The sequence below is a fragment of the Eleutherodactylus coqui genome, chromosome 1 (assembly GCF_035609145.1).
Source record: "Eleutherodactylus coqui strain aEleCoq1 chromosome 1, aEleCoq1.hap1, whole genome shotgun sequence".
Classification (NCBI taxonomy): domain Eukaryota; kingdom Metazoa; phylum Chordata; class Amphibia; order Anura; family Eleutherodactylidae; genus Eleutherodactylus; species Eleutherodactylus coqui.
The window spans coordinates 434,154,019-434,175,120 of NC_089837.1; the positions used below are offsets into that span (position 1 = coordinate 434,154,019).

The 21,102-nt window shown below is 42.2% G+C and overlaps 1 protein-coding gene across 1 annotated transcript in view; it reads left to right on the forward strand.

Moving 5' to 3' along the window:
* The window catches only part of ZC3H12C (zinc finger CCCH-type containing 12C), a 151,642-nt gene that overhangs the window by 112,751 nt on the left and 17,789 nt on the right, over positions 1–21,102 (forward strand). The window contains exon 3 of the mRNA XM_066588974.1: positions 16,966–17,723. Within this exon, the coding sequence (XP_066445071.1) occupies positions 16,966–17,723 (758 nt within the window). The remainder of the gene's footprint in view (positions 1–16,965; positions 17,724–21,102) is intronic.

Consider the following 21,102-nt stretch of genomic DNA (forward strand, 5'->3'; position numbering starts at 1 on the left):
GCAGACTTTTTGTAGCATGATGTCTATATCCTGTAATATCATAGCGCTCTAGAAGGACATCTAGTCACCTCTTAAATTCCTCTATCGATTTTGCCATCACCACGACCTCAGGCAGAGAGTTCCACAGACTCACTGCTCTTACAGTAAAGAACCCCCTTCTGTGCTGATGATGAAACCTTCTTTCCTCTAATCATAGAGGATGCCCTCTTGTTGCCATCATGGGTATAAACATATCATGGGAAAGATCCTTGTATTGTCCCCTAATGTATTTAAACAGTTATTTGATCGCCTCTTAATCGTTTTTTTTCCAGAGTGAATTTTGATAGCCTCTCTGGATATTCCAGTCCTCTCATTCCGTTTATTAATTTAGTTGACCTTCTTTGAACCCCCTCAAGCACTGCAACATCTTTCCTAAGTACCGATGTCCACAACTGTACATAGTATTTCATGTGAGGCCTAACAAACTTTATTTGCGTTTGCAGCCGCTGATTGGCATTGTTTGCTCCAATATAGGCCGCCTGCAAACGAGCGGGTCGGATCCGGCGGCGAGAATTCTCGCCGCGGGACCCGACCCGAGCGCCTGCAGGGATGAGCGCGTACTCACCCTCGCCCGGCGGCCCCCGACTCTTTCATGTGCCGGCTGCCGGACAGCCGGCGCATGCGCAGACCGGAGCCGCCGGCTGCGTGAGTGACGTTTCTGTGCGAGGCTCTGCAAGCCCCGCACAAAAATAGGACATACCGTGGTTTGTTTGCCGCGCGAGATTTTGCGCGGCCAAACCACGGCCGTCTGCATAGGATTGCGTTTGTTAACGCAATCCTATGCAGGCTATGAGCGGCGGAAATCCTGCGGGAAATCCCGCCGCGGGATTTCCGCTCGTGTGCAGGCGGCCTAAGTCTACAGTCCACTAGTACCCCCAGGTTTTTTTCCAGAAAGGAACACAAATTTTACAAGCTTACTAAAAAAACACTTTTCCCAGAATCTTTCTGTCCATATTAAATAGAACTATGGGATGCTAATTCTCAATACGAAACGGATCTTTACCTTTTGACAGGACAATTAGGGCTGACCTTCTCATTGATTTTAGCTGAATGCCTGAGGATAGACATCCATTAAAAACCTCAGTCAAGAACTGAACCTAAATGTCCTTAACAGTCTTACAAAACTCAGATGTTAAGCCAACAGGACCTGGTGACCTTTTGAGCCAAAGCCCATCAATTGTCCGTCTTACTTCCTCATCCGTACTTGTTTCCATCAAAACACCAGTAGAAGAATCTACTCTTTGTTCAGGGGCAGTCTCGGCCAGGAAAGCTGACATCTAGTTCCCTCCTACCCAAAAGCTGTAAGCAGAAGCACTTAACAACCTCCAAGATCTCTGATCTGGACCTCTTCAGGGATTCTGTGCAGTCTATCAGACAGGGAAGCATGGCGTAAGCTGATCCATAAAGTGACTAAAAGTCAGCAATGACTGAACGGATAAATCATCATCATCAGACCTATCCTACAACTCATTGACATATTACAGTTTATAAGGGTTGGACAAGTGGTACTTCCTGATATCCCTCTTGAAAACTAAAGCTGTGTGTCTATGGTACTAGCATCTTTTCAGTAAAGACTTCACCCAAGAAAGTTCCTGACAATTACCTCTAGTCAAAAAAATATGCTTGAGTTTCCTCATTAGGTTCTGATACAGAAACTCCCTGTCCATGCTTCTGAGGTTAGAAGGCTGATGGAAGAACCATGGCACCCCGAATATCTCTTACCACTCAAAAATTACTACGGTATTACACAGATACAGTAGTGGCTCCTGGCTCTGAAGAAAATCCTCAAAGGACCCATCTTATTTCTGCTTCTTTCATACAGCTTCCACAAACCTCTACCCATCCAAGGGAATTTAGTAGTATTTAGAGAAGCCATAATAAGGTATTGAGCAGAGAACTCCACGACCAATAATGATGAGGAGACAGTTTCCTCCTTTAAATAAAACCTATCAATCCTAGACCTACAATTACTACCTTAAAAAGGTTGAACCTTGTGTGAACTAGAGTGTGATGGATGTGAACATCCACTAGATAAGTCTTATTAGCTATGCTATTCAAACTTGATGCTGTCTTAAGCTAGCCACTCTTTGCAACCTCCCTTATCCCATTACTGAAGTCTAGAGATGAGCGAACGTGTTCTTAACGAACACTTACGCACCCGGACACCGGCTTTACCGAGGACTTCAGTGTCCGCGCGTAAAGATTCGGGGGGCGCCGGGGGGCGGGGAGAGGCGCGGCGGCGCGGGCAGCAGCAGCGGGGAACAGGGGGGAGCCCTCTCTCTCTCCCTCTCCCCCCCACTCCCCGCCGCACCCCCCCGCGCTGCCACGGCGACCCCCGAACTTTTTTCGCCCGAGCACGGAATTGCTCGCAAAGTTCGGTGTTCGGGCAAAAAGGGGCGGAGCCGAACACGTTCGCTCATCTTTACTGAAGTCCAATCCATAAAAAAAAACACTTATTGAATTGACAAGGCTTGATCATCTTAAATAGAGTCATTTGGTTCCACTTTTTCTGGGGACCATAAATGTTAAAATGTTGAAGCTCTTGTCCCTCCCCATTTCTAACTCAATTACTCGTCTAGCTTTAATCTGTGCAGTCTTAAATAGGACTGCCACCCCGATATATGGCTTGCCTGTAAAAGACTGAAAGAAAGGCACACATTTCCACTTTGGTTTAGCTTTATGTATGGGCCCTAATCTGGTTGGCCCAGCCAGCATTGGCAAAGGAGTGATGACAGTGACTGAAAGGGTGACCAAAGCCACCATACAGGTTACAACAACTGACTCCCCTGGCTACATCATTCTCCAGTTTTCAATGCAAGGACTGTAGGCAGCCCAAGAGTACTCTGACTCAGGAGGGTCTCCAACACTCTTACTCACATTTCACAGGGCCCATCCTGCAGCAGCCTTGAGGCTGAACTACAGACAGTAAGGGACACATCACTGTGTCAACAGCTAGCTTTCCTTCACTCCCCCTAGAAAGCCAATTTACTATCAGCTCCTCTCCCTACCTGCCTGGACTGGAAAGAGGTGGCAAAGGTCCTCCCACCTCCCATAAGCTCACAAACTCACTCTTCCCAGGGGAAGAACAGAGCAGGCCTTGGACCATGAAGTCTAGAGCTGGTTAGAGGACAGAGCACCTAGCTTGCTGCTTCTGGAGCTCATGTGCTTCCAAAAACTGGGCCACATCCTACAGCAACAGTCTGACTGTGCAAACCAAACTACATTTCACACCAGCAGCCTGGAAAAAGCAGTCTGAAGTTTCCCCTACAACAACAGTGTTATGAATCAATGGTATAGTTGTCACATTGTGCTAATGGGACTTGTAGTTCTGTGGATTTCCAGGAATACACTGCTGCAGGTGTGGCTGATTTGGCTGGCTGATGGTGTGGAGTTCTCCAGCCAGCCAATAACCATTACTCTGTGCATAATAATATTACTAGAGGGTGCTGGTCATTTATCCATTGTCCCTTTCCCACTCAGAACTTGGTGTTTGGTGTTATGCATGCTGCTAGTTTGAGTTGCTTCTGCCACCTTCCCTGAAGATGGTCTGGACACCTGATATCTCTGTCTGTGTTTTGTCGGCTTGAAAAAGTTGCAGACAGAGAAATCAGGTGTCCAGACCATCCTCAGGAAAGGTGAGGGAAACTCATACAGCATCATTCATGGCACCAAGTGCTGAGAGGGGAATGGATAAATGAGTAGAGGCGCTGGTATTTATGTGCACAAGACCAATGGTGATTGGCTGGCTGGAAGACTCCACACCATCAGCCAGCCAAATCAACCACACCTGCAGCAGTGTGCTTCTGGAAACCCATAGAACTATAGGTCCCAGGAGCACAATGTGACAAGACCTATGATGACTACTTTTATATGAGGTCCAAAATGCGCTCTTAGTTATGTTCAATCCTCTAGTGCTGATATGGGGTTCCACAACAAGATGATAGTTATCTATATAGTAACCAATATGGATGCAATACTTCCATTGAGCTGAATGTACATAACAGGTCCATATGGTATGATGATCGTAAAATAGTCTGCAGTGTTTTTTTAAGCTGGTGCAGAAAAAAATGAAGGAGGGAATGAAGTGATTCCTGAGACTGAGACCAAATATGCATACCATTCACCAATTAATAAGATTTTATTCTATTTTAAGATAGCCTCTCCCTTTTCACTAGTACTGTATATAAAATACAGGGAGTTTGTGATTTTATAAACTTTATGAAGAGCAAACCCGTCTTCTGATAAAAGACAGCTGCAGATAAGTCTTTGCCCCAAAATCCACAGGGAATAAACAAGAGGACACAGATGCTTCTTAATATATTCAGGACCATCGCATTTGCAAGATGACCATGGGCCTGGCAGCTCAATGCATTTGTCTCAGACTTAATGATAAGGTTTCGGATTTCATGGGCTTTCATATTGAAATTTCCTGACCCTCCAATAGACAGACGTGTGCTTCAGCAGTTAATTCAGGCAGCAAGCTGTTAAAACACAGCCACAATACAATTCTATTAGTACATCTGCTGTTTTGTAAATGTTCATCACACTCCAGGTCCCTTGATCACTATGATGACACAACAGGACAAATGTACAATTTTAAAACGTGATCTACGAATTAAAAAAAAAAAGAATAAAAACTTTTTCTTGTTTTTTTTTTTTTTAACTTTCTTCTTTTCTTTTATCATTTTAATTTGGACTTTAAGCTATACCCTGCCAGGCCACATTTTAGATGTCTTTTTTTTTGTATTTTTAAAAATATATTTTTTATTATTTTTATTGTTATTTTATTATTCTTTTGCATATTAAATGTTCTTATTTCATTTAAATGTTTTTAAATATACTTTTATTATGTTTATGTTTAATGTTATATTCTGCTTAGCTACATTTTCAAACATCTATTTCATTGTTTTATTGTGTCTGTGTGTGTATATATACATATATAATTTTTTTTATTTTACTCTTTTTGCTACATTCTAATAAGATTTGCATGGAGATTACCTCATTTTCACGCTTAAACGTCCATTATGCCTTGAATCGCTTGCCCACTGATCTTTTCCGATACAGTGATCACCAAGGCTGAATAAAAGTTGTCTTCAACTTTCTACAGCACATGAAAAAAAAAGGTCCCTTATTAAATGCACTTCCTCCAGCCCAAGCACATTGCTGGACTTTTGAACAATGATGTTGGTGGTTTTAGATTGGTTTGGCAGCTTCATTGTTCTCAGAGCGTAAACCAGACGCACTTATGTCCCAGCCTCTTTCATAGACCTTTTGTTCATACCAAATTAATCTTTTTCTGTGATAGCATTCATGATGGTATGTTAAAGGACTTGCATCCTAGCAACTGAGGCTGGTTGCTCAGCAACAGAGTTCCTGGTAGGATTTCCTTGTGAAGATACTTTTTTTTTGTAGGAAGGCTGCACATATTAAAAACTAGCACGTTCTTAAGAAGAAGCTGTCATAATTGGTCGGAAGCCTTCAATGAATAACTTGGGGACGCTCCTAATTTCAAGAGTTTTTATGTTTATCTTCATTTTACCTTTGAATTCTGGAATTCTGTGGCTAGGAAAAGATGAGAATAAGACCAGTTTCTCACAAATGTAATATGGAGCCATTTTCACACCCTTAGTATGGCTACAAGTCTCGGTCTGACTTTAGTATTCCTAAATGGACCATTTTGGATAGGCTGAAGATATATAAGGAATGTCTCAAAGAAATGTCAAAACTTTACAATCTTCTGCACTGAGTTTCAGTTTTGATCTATAAATGCAAATAAACTACTACACTGTTATGTAAATGATATGCTTAAATGCAACCAGTAATATTGCACATACAGTCCTATCTGTAGGCAAAATGTTATAGAGCAGGATAAGCCAAGCGGATTGATATATACTTTTGTGGCAAACGATTTAATATAACTTGTAATTTATTCATTTAAACCCCTGCTCTTTGAATGCTTAGAAGTCCAGTGGGCGGTCCTATCAGTGATTGACAGCCAGAACCGCCCACTGGACTTCTCTAACTATAGAAAGCAGGGATTTCAGTCAACAAGTTACAAGTTCGTAGAATCCTAGAATGGTAGCGTTGGAAGGGACCTCCAAGGCCATCTGGTCCAACCCCCTGCTCAGTGCAGGTTCACTAAACTTGAAAGCAGATGCATTGTTCAATGTGAAAAGTTCCCATTAAATATTTCCAAAGCCAGCATGGGGGTAGGGAAACATGTCTGAATTGGTGAAATGGCTCCCAAAGTAAATGACAGGTATAATATATAATATACTATAATATATCTATAATATATGTCTTACATGTGGATTTTGATGCAGATTTGCATTGGAATTGCTGCTGATTTTTCCATTTTTTTATGTAACCTCTTTTAAATTATTTAAAAAGAAAGAAAGTCACCAGAGTAATAAACCAAGAGGATAGTTGGGCAGGAGAAGTGTATAAAAATACACACATCCGGGCTCATCTTAAAACACTCTATAAAATTACCCTGAAATACGGAGTAATCGCCCCCAAAAAAGGAGCCCCATTTTCAAACCTCCTAGTAGGTCCTTATACACCCTAGGCTAATATAAGACAAAGAAGGAAAATCCATTAAAATCGGCTTTATTAAAGTAGATTAAAACCCACGCATTTCGAAATGTCATACAGCTCTTAGTCATAACATACAAAAAACGTCCTCAGTGCACTCAGCATTTTGATTGATTGTATAGGGTATTTTATCCTATTGCTTATGTGAGATTTATTAGTCTCTTTTATGCACTAGTTCCTAGGACGCTGTTATGAATTTACCATTTGTGTTTATACACTCAGCACTTAATTGATGATTGCAATTATTGCTTTTGCTCTGACTGGTATTGTTTATTGGCTTTTGGTATGGTTAGTTGCATCTGATTTAAAATTTGTTGTTATGGTCTTCATATTAGGCTAGGAGGTTGGAGAACAGGGTCGCCCTTTTCGGGGTGATTACTCTGTATATCAGGGCTTCTTTTATAGGGTGAGCCCTATAATGTGTGTTTTTATACACTTATCCCCTCCAACTTTCATGGTTTATTGCTCTGGTAGCTTTCTTTCCTTTTAAATAATTTAATATAAGTTTAATAAGTTTTAATTCTTTTGTGATGTAAATCCAATTTCTGTGTTTCCTTGTTTCTGATTCAGTAATATAGGATTTCGCCCTTTGCAAATCCACATTAAAATTCGCATGGAAGTCATGTGGATCTGAGGCAGATCTTTCTGTGGTGGATTTTTCAGCTATGTGTGAAAGCACCCTTTTATGTAAGAATTCTTAATCTTAAGGGTCCTATTTTACAGATAAGTTGTAAATAATAAATGGTCTGGAAATTATGTTCAAACCCAATGATGGTCTTACTTTTAAGTGTCAAATATGACAACTGGTTAAAATGCATTAACTCTAGGATAGACATCTTATACAAGGTTTTGATGGACCAAAAAGAATGTACAACTCTTTGGTGCAATCCGCCATCCATGACGAGTGGATTCGTGGCAAATCCATGGTGGACGTTTTCAGCGGTGTTTTGCCCCAACCTAAATTAAAATTTATTTTCTAGGGATTCCCAAGTGTTAAAAAGGGTTGGGAACCGATGATTTAACTGCGTTTTATGTGGTGGATTTGGAGTTTTGTATAAGAAAAATGCAGCCCCCAACTGCAGAATTGTGGCTGTCATGGTATAATTGTGAGTAAATGTAGAAAATTGCTGTACTTATGTTCCTCCTTGCGCTGTAAATATTATGAGCTCCACATAATGTGTTGACAAGGGCTCCTGGATTTATCTTAGAGAGGCTTTCATTATAGAGCTGTATTGATAAATGTTGATATACAGTCACGTAATGCCTGTAGGCTACAACATTCCCCTAGAGAACAGCAGTTCTTATATCAAAGAGCAGATCAAGTGGTTGATAGAGAAAAGCTGTTGAAAAGTCAAGATTTTTGCAATATAATCCTCTTATCTAAGGAAAACCAGACAAGTTGTAGAAAAATGTTGTTTTTACATGCTCATGGGTTCATCCAATTTACTTATGTAGAATCGGCTAAGATGTTGTAACTGCGTAAAAGTCTCACTTTAAAGGAACACAGGCTTCATCAGTCTCATATACAATCACATCTCAAGTGTTACTAGAAACCTGAGTTGCCACCTGATAAGGACTACTGCTCTGCAAGCCAACCATAGTGACACTACCATAGGACCCATAGGAATTGGAAACTCTGACTCTAAATTGTCCCTTACCAAAGACTAAGTCTGCTTTCACGAGCTTATTTTTGCTTCGTATTTGGCCCGTGTTTGGTGGACTGTTATATGAAGCTAATGTAAATCCATGCATCTATTCTTTTTCGCCTCCGTATTGCTATTCTTTTTTATTGGGCAAATGTAGAAAATAAAATATGTGGAGGCAAAAACAGTTCAAATACTAATGCAGTACTGATGATAAACGTAACATGCCCATAATAAGGATCCGTATTACGGACGCTCATCTGAAAACTGGCTTATTTCCTATTTCTATTACAAGTAGACGTAGGATGAAGTGACCCCATCGGCGCTGAGAGCCTCAGAAGGATGCCTTTATCATATATTCTAGTACCGTGTTTTTACTGGCAACCATTGTGTCTGACACTATGGTGGTAAGGCAAGCCTCAGTACTGTGCATATAATTTTTTTATATGGTGAATTAGATTCCACATTGAGGTAAACATTGACAATTAAAATAAAAAAGCTCATATAATCATGCTGGGTTTCTTCTGTCCAAATTATGTGTACAACTATACAGCCAACCTGTTGAGTAAAGTTATGAAAGTAGACCTCATCGGCTACAAGACCACCAGGTGTTCTAGTGTATTAAACTTAGATAGTCACAGAGCTGTATGTTTGGTTCAATAGGAGTAGTAGGGATATTGAAATGCAGCCTAAGGTGGTCACAATTAGTGATAAGCGATTAGCGGAATAATCAGTTCGTGTTGGTATCCTGCCGATTTCACCAAAAATCATTGTGAATCGGGAGGGTTGATTCTGACTAATTAATGGGAGTAAAAATCTGGTTCACTAATTAGTTCTCTAGAAGGTCCTTTAATGCAGCTGAAGCCCTCTTCCCAAATTGCATGGGAATGCAGCCACACATCTGGTGAACACTGTGCTGCTCCCCAAAAGTGGTCATAACAGTAAACAGTGATGTAGGAGTCAATCGTAGCATATGGGTATCACTGAAAGCAAAAGAAGGGCTGCATAGGGTCTCTTATATCAAAAATTGTGCCAATGAAGACAGCAGGTGTGCTGCTTGTTTTAAAAGCAATGTCATAATTTTTACAAGGGCAAATTCTGCCAAATGAAGACAATACTCTAGTATGGGCCTACTCCAAGGGAGACCTGTGGTGCTACCAAAAATTTTACTACACAAGACAGCAAAGGGGCTGTATGTTTTAAAAGCAGGTGGCAACCTGTTCCACTCATTGATCACCCTCACTGTCAGAAAGTTTTTTCTAATATTTAATCTGTGTCTCTCACTTTCAGTTTCATCCTATTGCTTCTAGTCTTTCCTTGTGCAAATGAGAATAGGGCTGATCCCTCTGCAGTGTGACAGCCCTTCAAATATTTGTAGACAGTTATTAAGTCTCCTCTCAGCCTTCTTTTATGCAAGCTAAACATTCTCAGATCCTTTAACCCTTCCTTATAGGACATGATTTGCAGACCCCTCACCATCTTGGTAACTCTTCTCTGAACTTGCTCCAGTTTGTCTATGTCTTTTTTAAAGTGGGGTGCCCAGAACTGGGCACAGTATTCTAGATCAGGTCTGACTAAGGAAGCATAGAGGGGAATAATTACCTCACGTGATCTAGACTCTATGCTTCTCTTAATACATCCCAGAATTGCCTTTTTGGCTGCTGCATCACATTGTTGACTCATGTTCAGTCTATGATCTATTAGTATACCCAAGTCTTTTTCACATGTGCTGCTTAGCCCAATTTCTCCCATTCTGTATGTTCTTTTTTCATTTTTCTTGCCCAGATGAAGGACTTTACATTTCTCCTATTAAATACCATTCTGTTAGTCACCACCCAGTGTTCAAGTTTTTCTAGATCTTTTTGAATACTCTCTCTATCTCTCTCTTCCCTAGTGTTAGCTATCCCTCCAGCTTTGTGTTGTCAGCAAAGTTGATCAGTTTTCCATCAATCCCCTCCTCCAGATCATTTATAAAAATGTTGAACAATATTGGGCCTAGGACAGAGGCTTGTGGTACCCCTCTTGATACATTCTTCCACTTGGATGCACAGCCATTTATGACCCCTCTGAGTATGATCACTCAGCCAGTTGTGAATCCACCTAACAGTGGTGTTCGGTAGGACTGAATAGTCTTGACATCAGACACATCTTTGATTTGTGCACCTCGAAGACAGCACACCTCTCGTGAGGTGTCAGGTCTGCAGACAGCGACCTCTGTTCCTCTCAATAGGGAATCCCCCACAACCACCGCTCTCCTTTTTTTCTTCACAACAGTACATCTTTTCTCCAATCAAGAGGACTCTGTGTGCTTACTACACAGTTCTTTGTGGGTAGAGTCATTTCTTGCTGTACCTCTTTCTTCTCTACTCTGTTCTTTGTGGGTAAAGTCATTTCTTCCTGTACCTCTTTCTCCTCTGCTCTGTTCTTAGTGGGTAGAGTCATTTCTTGCTGTACCTCTTTTTCCTCTGCTCTGTTCTTTGTGGGTAGAATCATTTCTTGCTGTACCTCTTTCTCCTCTACTCTGTTCTTTGTGGGTAAAGTCATTTCTTGCTGTACCTCTTTCTCCTCTGTTCTGTGTGGGCAGAGTCATTTCTTGCTGTACCTCTTTCTCCTCTGCTCTGTTCTTTGTGGGTAGAGTCATTTCTTTCTGTACCTCTTTCTCCTCTGCTCTGTTCTTTGTGGGTAAAGTCATTTCTTGCTGTACCTCTTTCTCCTCTACTCTGTTCTTAGTGGGTAGAGTCATTTCTTGCTGTACCTCTTTTTCCTCTGCTCTGTTCTTTGTGGGTAGAGTAATTTCTTGCTGTACCTCTTTCTCGTCTGCTCATTGTGGGTAGAGTCATTTCTTGCTGTACCTCTTTCTCCTCTGCTCTGTTCTTTGTGGGTACAGTCATTTCCAGGTTCTCACGCAGGGGGTGTTGAAAGGTGGAAGGAAGAGGAGGGGACAGATAAGGATAAATGTCCCACAACTCTTGGGGATACCATGAAACGCAGACCACCACTTTCTGCTTCATTCCCCACCTGCAGTACATTGGCCCAGTGTGCTATTTAGGATATGTAACATCCCTGGCCATGCTAGTTGGACTACGTATCCATAGTTGAGTGCATCCTGCCACTGCCAGTGTTCTTCAACACCAGGGACCCATTATCAGTCGCATGGCAGAGCAGAGCAGTTATGGCTTTTTGGGCAAAGAAATGGCAGCTCTTACTGTTGATTAGCACAGAGCATCACATTGCATTAGACGTTTGTGTCTACTAGCCTGAGAAACAGCATTTCCATTACAAGCAGCTGTGCAGTGCTTGCATTCAGACTCTGGGTTTGTGAATGATTGGAGTGTTTGTTTTTTTTACGTTCCCATAGTTTGGGGATGAAGGGCTGGCTTCTGACCTGGGACACAATGGAATATGGGGTAGATAGCAATGTCAGTGAAGGTAGTGGTGATGGTAATGGCTCAACTTCTGCTCTCCCTTTTCCACTTCTAGCTCTGAAGCCTGCAGATCAATCATCAATTGTGGAGGAGAGGCCTGAAGTAGTTGTGCTACTGTTCCTACACAAGACTGCCTCTCTGTGCTCAGAGGCTACTGCATTAACAGGGAGGGAGATGGAGAAAGAGGCAGAGGGAGCAGGATAAGGCTGACTCTCTGGCCTCTGGCCCAGGTGGTCTTTCCAAGGCAGGTGGTGGTGGGAGTTCATGTAACTGTTCATACACGTTATGTTGAGGTTGTTTACTCTTCTGTCATCACGCACAGTTTTAAATAATGCCCAGGCTGCATAAGTGCTGTGAACAGACCAAGCTGTGGGCCTGATGTTGGTGCTGTTGCGCACAGTAGTTGCTGATTGTAACGGTACAGCCCTTATGTCTGTCTGTGAAAACTTACTCCCTGTCTTAGCATGGTGCTATATTGCAACATCCACCTATTCCTTTCACCCATGAGCTGCTATCATGACTCTTCAAATCTGTCCATGTTGGGTCATACACCTCACTATCTTCTACCTCCTCTTCATCATCCTTCTCCTCCTGAGTGGACTCTATGTCACAGTGAGCACCGGGAGCTGGCCCCTCCATTTCCACAGTTTCAAGAGTACATATTGCTGTGAAGGGCTGACTGCGCACATTGACCCACCCTCATCTTCCTCTTCAGAGGAAAACAAATGTTGCGCATCAATACATTCAATGTCTGTTCATACATGGTGTGTTGAGGCTGTTTACGTTATTGCCACATTTTAAACACTTACCGCAGATATTACAGATTACCACTTGTCTGTCATCACATGTGGTTTCAAAGAATGCCCAGGCTGCAGAAGTCCTGTGAGCAGACATAGCTGCTGGCCTGATGTTGCTGCTAGTGCGACTAGTAGTAGGAAAAAATAGTTGGGCATCAGTGCATTCAATGTCTTAGCCTTCTCCCTCTGGTTGTGTGAACTCCCCATTGACATCCATGACACTGAATGTTCAAGCAGCTCCTCTGACTGATCCATGTGGACTCCCTCGGAGAGTGCGGGGGATTTGGCATGGGGTGAAGTAGAGGGCGGATGGTCATGGCCGACAGGTGTAGACTGACTGCAGTATGCCTATGGATGGGAAGAAGAGGTGGTGGTGGTACTTGAGACATGCTGTATGTCACCCGCTGTATGATCTGTTCTGCATGCTGCGGATCTAACGCATGAGCAAAATCATTCCTATGGAATGACAGCAGGCTTGCCTCGCCTCCTGCAGATCGTCTAGCTGTTGCTTCAGTGTAAGCTGCTTGAAGTGCTAACTTGGCACATCCTCTACCACATCCACCACCATCACCAACAAGTCCTCTACAATTTGCTTTCTTCATGTTTTCTTTTTATAAATTTTTTTTTGGGGGGGGGGATGTCATTTTTTTAGTGTAGATTTATATAACCTATCTGCTAACTTTGCAGTTGGCCGTAAACCACTCCTAGATGCGTAATGCTTGCAGATAATTCGTAGTGGCCAGACTGATGAATTTAAATGATATCTGAGGCTACTGACACGCAGTGTGTGTATTTGCTATTTCCCTGTTTGGTTTTCTTTTTCTTTTATATTAATAAAAAACACCCCAATCCCTGGGAGACACAACATGTGAGCACAGAAGGCACAGAGTATAGCTTGTATCTTTGTGAGCTGTCACTGCTGGATGCAGCTCCCTCTAATAGAACCTCTAATAGGTTCTCTGCTGGTATACAAGCAGCAGCAGTATATCTTCTGTGGAATATCTGTCTCTTTTAACAACAGAATACGTGTTATATAGGCATATAAACATGATGCAGCTTCTTTTTCTGTTTCCTTCAATATAACCCAAGTATTCAAGCCTTCAAACCCAGCAGCAATATATCCTCTGTAAAATATCTATCCCTAATAACGAACCACATGTTATATAGGCATATAAACGTTTTGCAGCTTCTCTGTCCTGTGATCAACTCTAAAATGGCTGCTGGTTGCACCATGCCTATGTTATATATGGCTAGGTCATGTTATACAGGCGTCCAATGACTGCTGCCCATATGCAATAGGGAGTACACATTTGGTGACATCAGCAAGGTGCCCTGGCAGCTGATTAGATGCAAGCTGACCTGTGCAGAAGGCATTATGTGAAATTTGATTTTCCTGCTGCTTTCGCCAAAAAATCGGTTTAGACTAACTGGATTTGATTCAAGAAAATCGATAAAATTTTATTGCCTGCCCAATCAAGATGAGCAACACTAGTCACAATTCTACTTAAGTTGCAGTCATCGGCGCAGAGTGTTAAGGCAGCAGTATGCAGTCCTAAGCTCTCACTCGACCTGAAGGTTGCAGGTCCATTCCCCACTTGGGAGTCGGCTCATGCTTGACTCAGCCTTACATCCTTGCAAGGTCGGTAAAATGAGTACCCAGCTTGCTGGGTGTAAAAGATGACCGGGGAAGGCAATGACAAACCACCCAGCAAACACAGTCAACCAAGAAAACATCACGATGCGACGTCCCCCTAGGAGTCAGTCATGACTCGGTGCTTGCACCAGGGGACTTCACCTTTACCATCTACTGACAATGGTAAACTGACCATTTGGGTGATAAAGCAGTGTGAAAAAGCTTCCATGTGTGTAGCCTCAGCGGCTATAATGGGGCCGTATGCTGTTTGTGGAATTACACGAACAGCAAATGGCCCCCAAATACGCTAGTGTGCACATAGCCTTAGGGAAACATGTTTTGAAAAGTAATAAAAATATTTTCTGAAGAATTTTTGCCCAGTGCTGCTTAAATGGAAAGGCTTTTTATATATTGTTCCGTGAGTTCATGCTTTTTACTCTTTATTTATTTTTTTTCATTTTCATTCATTTACCTGAAAATAGTGCGGTCTTTCTAAGGACCGGGTACTGTAAGATGCAAAAATGTAGCAATGGATCATGTAGGGTCACATATAAGTTATTTATAACCCCACATGTTCCTTTGATCTCTTCTTAATGTTCTGTATAACTATATATGATAAATTGCTTCCCTCTTTTTATTGTACCATATAATATATCCTATAGTAAGAGCAGCAATTTATCATAGATGGTCATATAGGATATATAACAAAAAAAAATGGATCATACGGGGTCATATAGAATATACAGACAAGGCTAATGAAATCATATGGATTATATAGGTTATAAAAAGGGAAGCAAATAATTATAAAAATAAAATACAAAGGGAAGCAAGGGATCATATGGGGTCACAGAAAATATAAAGAGGGAAATTTAAAAGGCAATTTAATAAGGGAAGCAATGGGCCATGTCGGGTAATAGTTAATTTATATATGACCCTACAGAACCCATCGTTTTCCTCTTAATACTCAGTATGAACACATATGATACATTGCATCCAGAGGTGTAACTTGAAGCTCCTGGGCCCCAATGCCAAACTTGTAACAGGGCCCCCAACTATAATGCTTTATTCATAGTACTAGGCTCCCTATATGGAGAAAAGAGGCCTTATGGGCCCCCTGAGGCTCCTGGGCCCGGGTACAACTGCATCCCCTATAGTTACGCCAGTGATTGCATCCTTCTTTATATTATATAGTATACCCTAAAGAGAAAAGCAAGGGGGCATAAAGAATATAAGATGATTCATAAAGAATATAAAAGGGAATCAATGTATCATATAGGGTCTTAGAGAATGTAAAGAAAGGAGTGAGGTTTTTTTGATAACTGCCCATTATGGTAAATACAAAATCTGAATCTGAATTTTTCATTGCGCATTCTGACGAACTGTTTAAAAAAAAGCAAAGATTTTTTTTAGCCCAAATCGTGCAAATCTAAGTAGAATTATACTCATTAATTAATGAAGACATTGATGACAGCATGCAGATTTGTGTAGTACCTGATCCTAGTAGAATTGGTGGTGTCTCATCAGGTCCCATAGTTGTTGGTTGCCACACAGATGTCAAATTTACTAATGGGAAGCCGTAGACTATATCATCCCAGCCATCTGCAGCCTTCCCACAACAAGGGGCAGTGGGAATGTCTGCAATCTGCTGAACCTCAGGATAATACTAATAGGACAATCTTCCTAATTAGGTGCAATTAATTATTGCAGGCCATGGTTTGGAGGCAAGTGTATGTTTCCCAAGAGACTGTTCTATTTGTACAATAGTCTAATGTGTCATCCTTGCCCACCCATGCAAGCAAAATTGTATATACAATGGAAAAATATCAGCCACAACACAATGCATATGGTCTATGTTTCTGTGTATTAGAATGTTGATTGTCAGAAAGCTCCTGTGCTTTTGTCCTTTTAATAAGGTCAAGTTGTGGAAATACAAAGGAGTTCTGCTGGAAAGCTGTGCCCAATACTTTCAGTCATTTTGGGGTATGGCAAAAATATGCATCAAATTTGCAGAACCTCTGCATCAAACCTGTAACCTGGGGCCCACAGCTGCAAGGTCTCAATCAGCCAACTTCTACATGGTGACCAGTAATCTAAAATAGGTTGTCCCAACTGGCCAAGCCCTTTCAGATCTTCTATGCTCCTTTCTAATGTATGTCACATAGTGGGAAGAATATTGGAGGGCAGGCACAACGGTTATACAAGAGGAGAATAAGGGGGAAGGGAGCCATTGTGAGGAAGAGTGGATAATGGTACGCATGATCATATTACTCTTCAGTGATACTAGCCACAGTGGCAAGGTGGTGACCTCCTGTCAGTCGTCTTCGTAAAAAAAAGGAGTCTGTTTGAATTGATAGATGAACTAGCTGTTACTATAGAATAATTGGTGATGGACATAATAGATTGTTTCGTTCAAGTTGGAACGGTATTTCAAGGATAAATTAGTCAGGGTACAATATAGTTTTAGTAAATCTTTCACTCCCTGTGAATTATGGTTTCCAAAAGCAGAACTTAAAGCCTCTTGGCTCCATTGCAAAAATTGTAGCAGGATCCTCCACCTACCATGTCTGATTCATATCACTGATGTCTTCTTATATGGCGTAGCGACCTATTGGCTCCAATGGCACCAGGGCCCTTGTGTGACTGCTACTTCTGCACCCTTCTGGTATCCGGACAAACCTGGTGTCCAACTTAAATTTTTTGCATTATATTGTAATTTGCTTATGTTTTGTGAATTGTAGCAGAAAACATCCCTGCCAGGACAATGACCTCCGCCCTGCTGCATTAGAAAAAGTTCTGTGACTAAATGTCTAATTTTTACTTTCATTTATTTTCAGGAATTCAGGTCATTTTATCAAGGTTTCAGAAATAATAACAAGGTGGAGTCGGACACATGTACCGGCTTCATGGGCTTGAAAGATGACTTTGGCCATAGCTGTGGGCGCCTTTACAAAGAAACCAGTGATACACACTTAAGTGCAATTGTACCGTGGACTATTCTGCGGAAGCCAACCATGGATAAAGTTAATTCCAGGAAGGATGATTTTGACAAAGATACCTCTGAGGAGACCTGTAGTTCGAGTTGCGACTCAGAAGAAAGCACAAATTCTGATAACGAGTCTGAGCTGTCAAGTAGACTTGTAGCAGAACCTTGTTGTGTGACCAAGAAGCATAGACAGCTCTGTCGTTCTCCTTGCATTGAGCCATACATACTAAAAAGAAACGAGATTCTAGAAGACCTTAAAAGTGAACATGACCAAACAGACTCTAAGGAGGTAAAAAAGCCACCGGATGAAGTAAAGGAATACCAAACTAAATTGGACTTTGCACTTAAATTGGGTTACTCAGAAGAGCAAGTTCTTCTTGTCCTCAACAAGCTTGGTACAAATGCTTTAATAAATGACATTCTGGGTGAACTTGTCAAGTTGGGCAGCAAGAGCGAGACTGAACAAAATGGTGGAGTGAGTAGCACTGTTATACGGGAAGCATCTTCCTTTGAATCTCAAAGACCTGAATCTCCATTTCATCAGGATGGAATAGATGACAGTGAAAACCTAAGACCAATTGTAATTGACGGAAGTAATGTTGCAATGAGGTGAGTGATACTATATTCACTACACAAGAGATGTGAGATTTTAAACACTGGTGCCATTGACAAGAGGTGAGGACACTTGGATGTATGATTAGTACCGTACTTCCTATTCTACTTAGTACAAACTTAAAGAGGACCTGTGACAGTGTTGTCCTTGCCAACCTCATTACATTTACTATACCACTAGTCTACTATCAAAAAGGTGGTGTCCAGCACCCAGTGTCAGTGGTTGAAGTGACAATTGATTGACTGTGGGCAGTGTACACCACCAGCTTGTTACTAGACTGGTGTCAGGCTCTGTAAATATTGGGAGCTATTGCTGTAGAATTGGGGGTTTCTTGAAGAAAAATAAAATCGGAGATGAGTCAGTAGGAATGTAGCTGTAAAGGTATGCTGTCCTTCCCACTTATCAGAAGATATGACAGGTCCCTTTTAAATGTATTGATTTGGGCAAAAACATTACAGCATATTTATCATGGCACTTGAGCCAGAATTCTGGAAGTGAAAATTCACAATTTTGGTGCATGTGCCAACATTGCGACTTTTCTACCATGTAAGCAGTTGCCTACCACTTGTTTAAAAAGTGGACTGAGCCCAGCTTCAGGGTTTATGGCCACGTAAGAACCATCAGTTTTACTACAAGCTACACCAGAAGCTGGCATAAATGATAACAAAAAAACCTACGTCTGCTCTTGGCTGACATAGGTTTGTCATCTGACACACGGAGGTGCAACTTAGATGAAACAAATGCATTAAAAGGCTTGCGTTTCAATACATTTGTTGCTGGTAGATGTTGGCAGGGTTTGCTTAGAGTATTTTTTCAAAGAAGCGATAACGGGCGAGTGTGGTCCCGTGTAAACATGGGACTCGACAGGGCAAGTAAATGAGAATCACTCACTTGTCGGAGCCATTGATCACTGTGTAATACTTCAATTCTCTTGTGGGGGCACTACAGGGAAATTAAACAATAACTACCTCACAGATAACAGGTGAACTAGTGGTTCCAGTAGGGAAACCCTGCAATCTGATAATTGAGAAGGGACTTTTCTAACAAGTAGGTATTGTGCAAAGTGGAGAACCTTTTTAATTACAAAGCTGAATAATGAGTGGTGCATGGATTCAGGCCTCGGTCAGACGGGCGTTTTTTCGCACGATTTGCGCATGCACATGCGATCTGCGCATATATAGAACCATTGCTTCGCAATGAGATCGGTCACATGTCCGCTTTTTATGCAGATATGCGATAAATTATAGGACACAACGATTCGCAGAACGCGCCTATCTGCGTTCTGCGATTCCTTGTGTTCTATATATGTGCTCAATGGGGCCGGCAGCAGCAGCGCCGACCCCATTGAGAACATATACTATAAAGATCATTCTCCTCTGCCACAGCTGTAACAGCTGTGGCAGAGAAGAACGATGTTCGCCCATTAAATTCAATAGAGTCGGCAATACAGTCGGCTCCATTGAAAGCAATGGGCTGCCGGCGAGCGCGGGATGAATTTTCGGGAAGGGCTTAAAAATATAAGCCCTTCCCTGAAAAGCATCCTGAAATGTGTAAAAAAAAATTATACTCACCTTTTTCCTGCAGCCGGAGTTCAGCCGCGGCTGGCCGGCAGTTCTCCTGAACTGCTCTGTGCAGTATTCAGCAGGCGGGGATTTAAAATCCCCGCCTGCTGAATGGGCTGCCTCTGATTGGTCACAGCCCTCACCAATCAGAGGCAGCTCTCACTCACTCATTCATGAATTCATGAATGGGTGAGTGAGTGCTGCCTCTGGCTGAGCACAGGGACCAATCAGGGGCAGCTCTCAGCTGTCATTCAATAGCTAGAACACAAAAGAGGAAATGTTTTACTGGCTCTTAAGGCTAAAATCAGTTATGTCACTGAGGGGTTAAAAATGCACTTAAGGGGATTGCGTTTTTAATCAAATATATTTACATGAGACATAATTTCAAAATCTAGAAAAAAGTGACATTTTCAGAAGGGATTTTCCAATTTTACCTTGACTGCTTGGGGAGGTGCGGGGGTTTGAACCGGGTTGTCTGTGACCGGTTCTCAGTTTCCTTCCTTTTAATGTACAGTATATCAGACTCCCTTTGAAAGGACCAACCACTAGAAAAGTATTTTGCAATGAAATTTTGGGTGGTTGTCTCAAGAGGCTTAACCCAGTTGGACTGATGAGGTTCTAGGGATGTGCCTGCAGGCCAGAATGGTGCATGTTCATGATATTAATACCCCTGTGTAGCAGCATCTAGTCGTGCTTCTATGTTGTTCATTTGATCTGTCTCTAGAGAGTGTTATATCTTGATATTTTAGAACCTGACAGATTGCACAAGGGTTGCTTGGTGCAGTCATTGTTATCACATTGCCTTGTGGCTCAGATTTGGATGTCACTGGAAAAAAAAAGACTGAAAGATGCTCTATTGACTTTTCTAAAGGAAAATTCAATTCTGAAGAGTAGAATGATATATGATACTTACGACCTTCAGGCTTCAAGGCAAAATGTTGTCCCCGCATCGAAGTGGGCTGGGATATATTATCCTGACCTAGTCCCCCTGCCCCTCCCTATGGCTCCCCACACCTTCCACCCTGCTTATTGTATACGACCTCTACCCCTGCACTCCCTTTGCGCCCCCCCCCCCCCCATTTGCTTCTTAACAACTGATTTCCATATATAATTCCCGTACCGGCTGTGTGCCCCCGTACCTCATCTCCCCACCACCCTTGTACCTCCTGTATCACCCCCTACCCCGTTTGCTTTAAACTGATTGTATATCACGTTATTGTTGTATTGTCTGTGTTCTCCCATGCCTGAAAGCGCCGAGGAATAAGTTGGCGCTATACAAATAAAGATTATTATTCTCTACTGCACCTCCAATCTGACGGTTCTGTGCACCATTTTCAAATGTCTGCAGCAATTTTCTAACTGCCTACAGCATACTGCTCTCTGATTGGCCAGTGTTAATTACATGAACAGCTTTGACCAATCAGAGAACAGATATAGTGCATTGGTAATTAACACTAACAATGTACTGTGGGGATTAGGTAGATTGCGTTTACCGTTTTAGGGCTGTTTCACACGAGCTCTGCGATTTTCAGCTGGCCGTGTCACAGCCACAGCGCAGGCAAAAAGCGCATGAAAGTCATGGCTGCATCTCCCATTTTTGCACCCGTTTAGACGTCCGGAGCTGCGGTGCATATACGCCACAGCCCCGTGATACCGTCGGGTGGGGGGAGAGTTTAGCTCTGCTAAACTCCCTCCCCCTCTCCGCTCGCTCCCTGCCGACTGCCTGCAATGGGAGGGAGCGGGACGGGGTGGGAGCTATTGTGCTAAATTCCCACCCCCTCTCCGCCCCCTGCCAGCTGCCAGCAATGGGAGG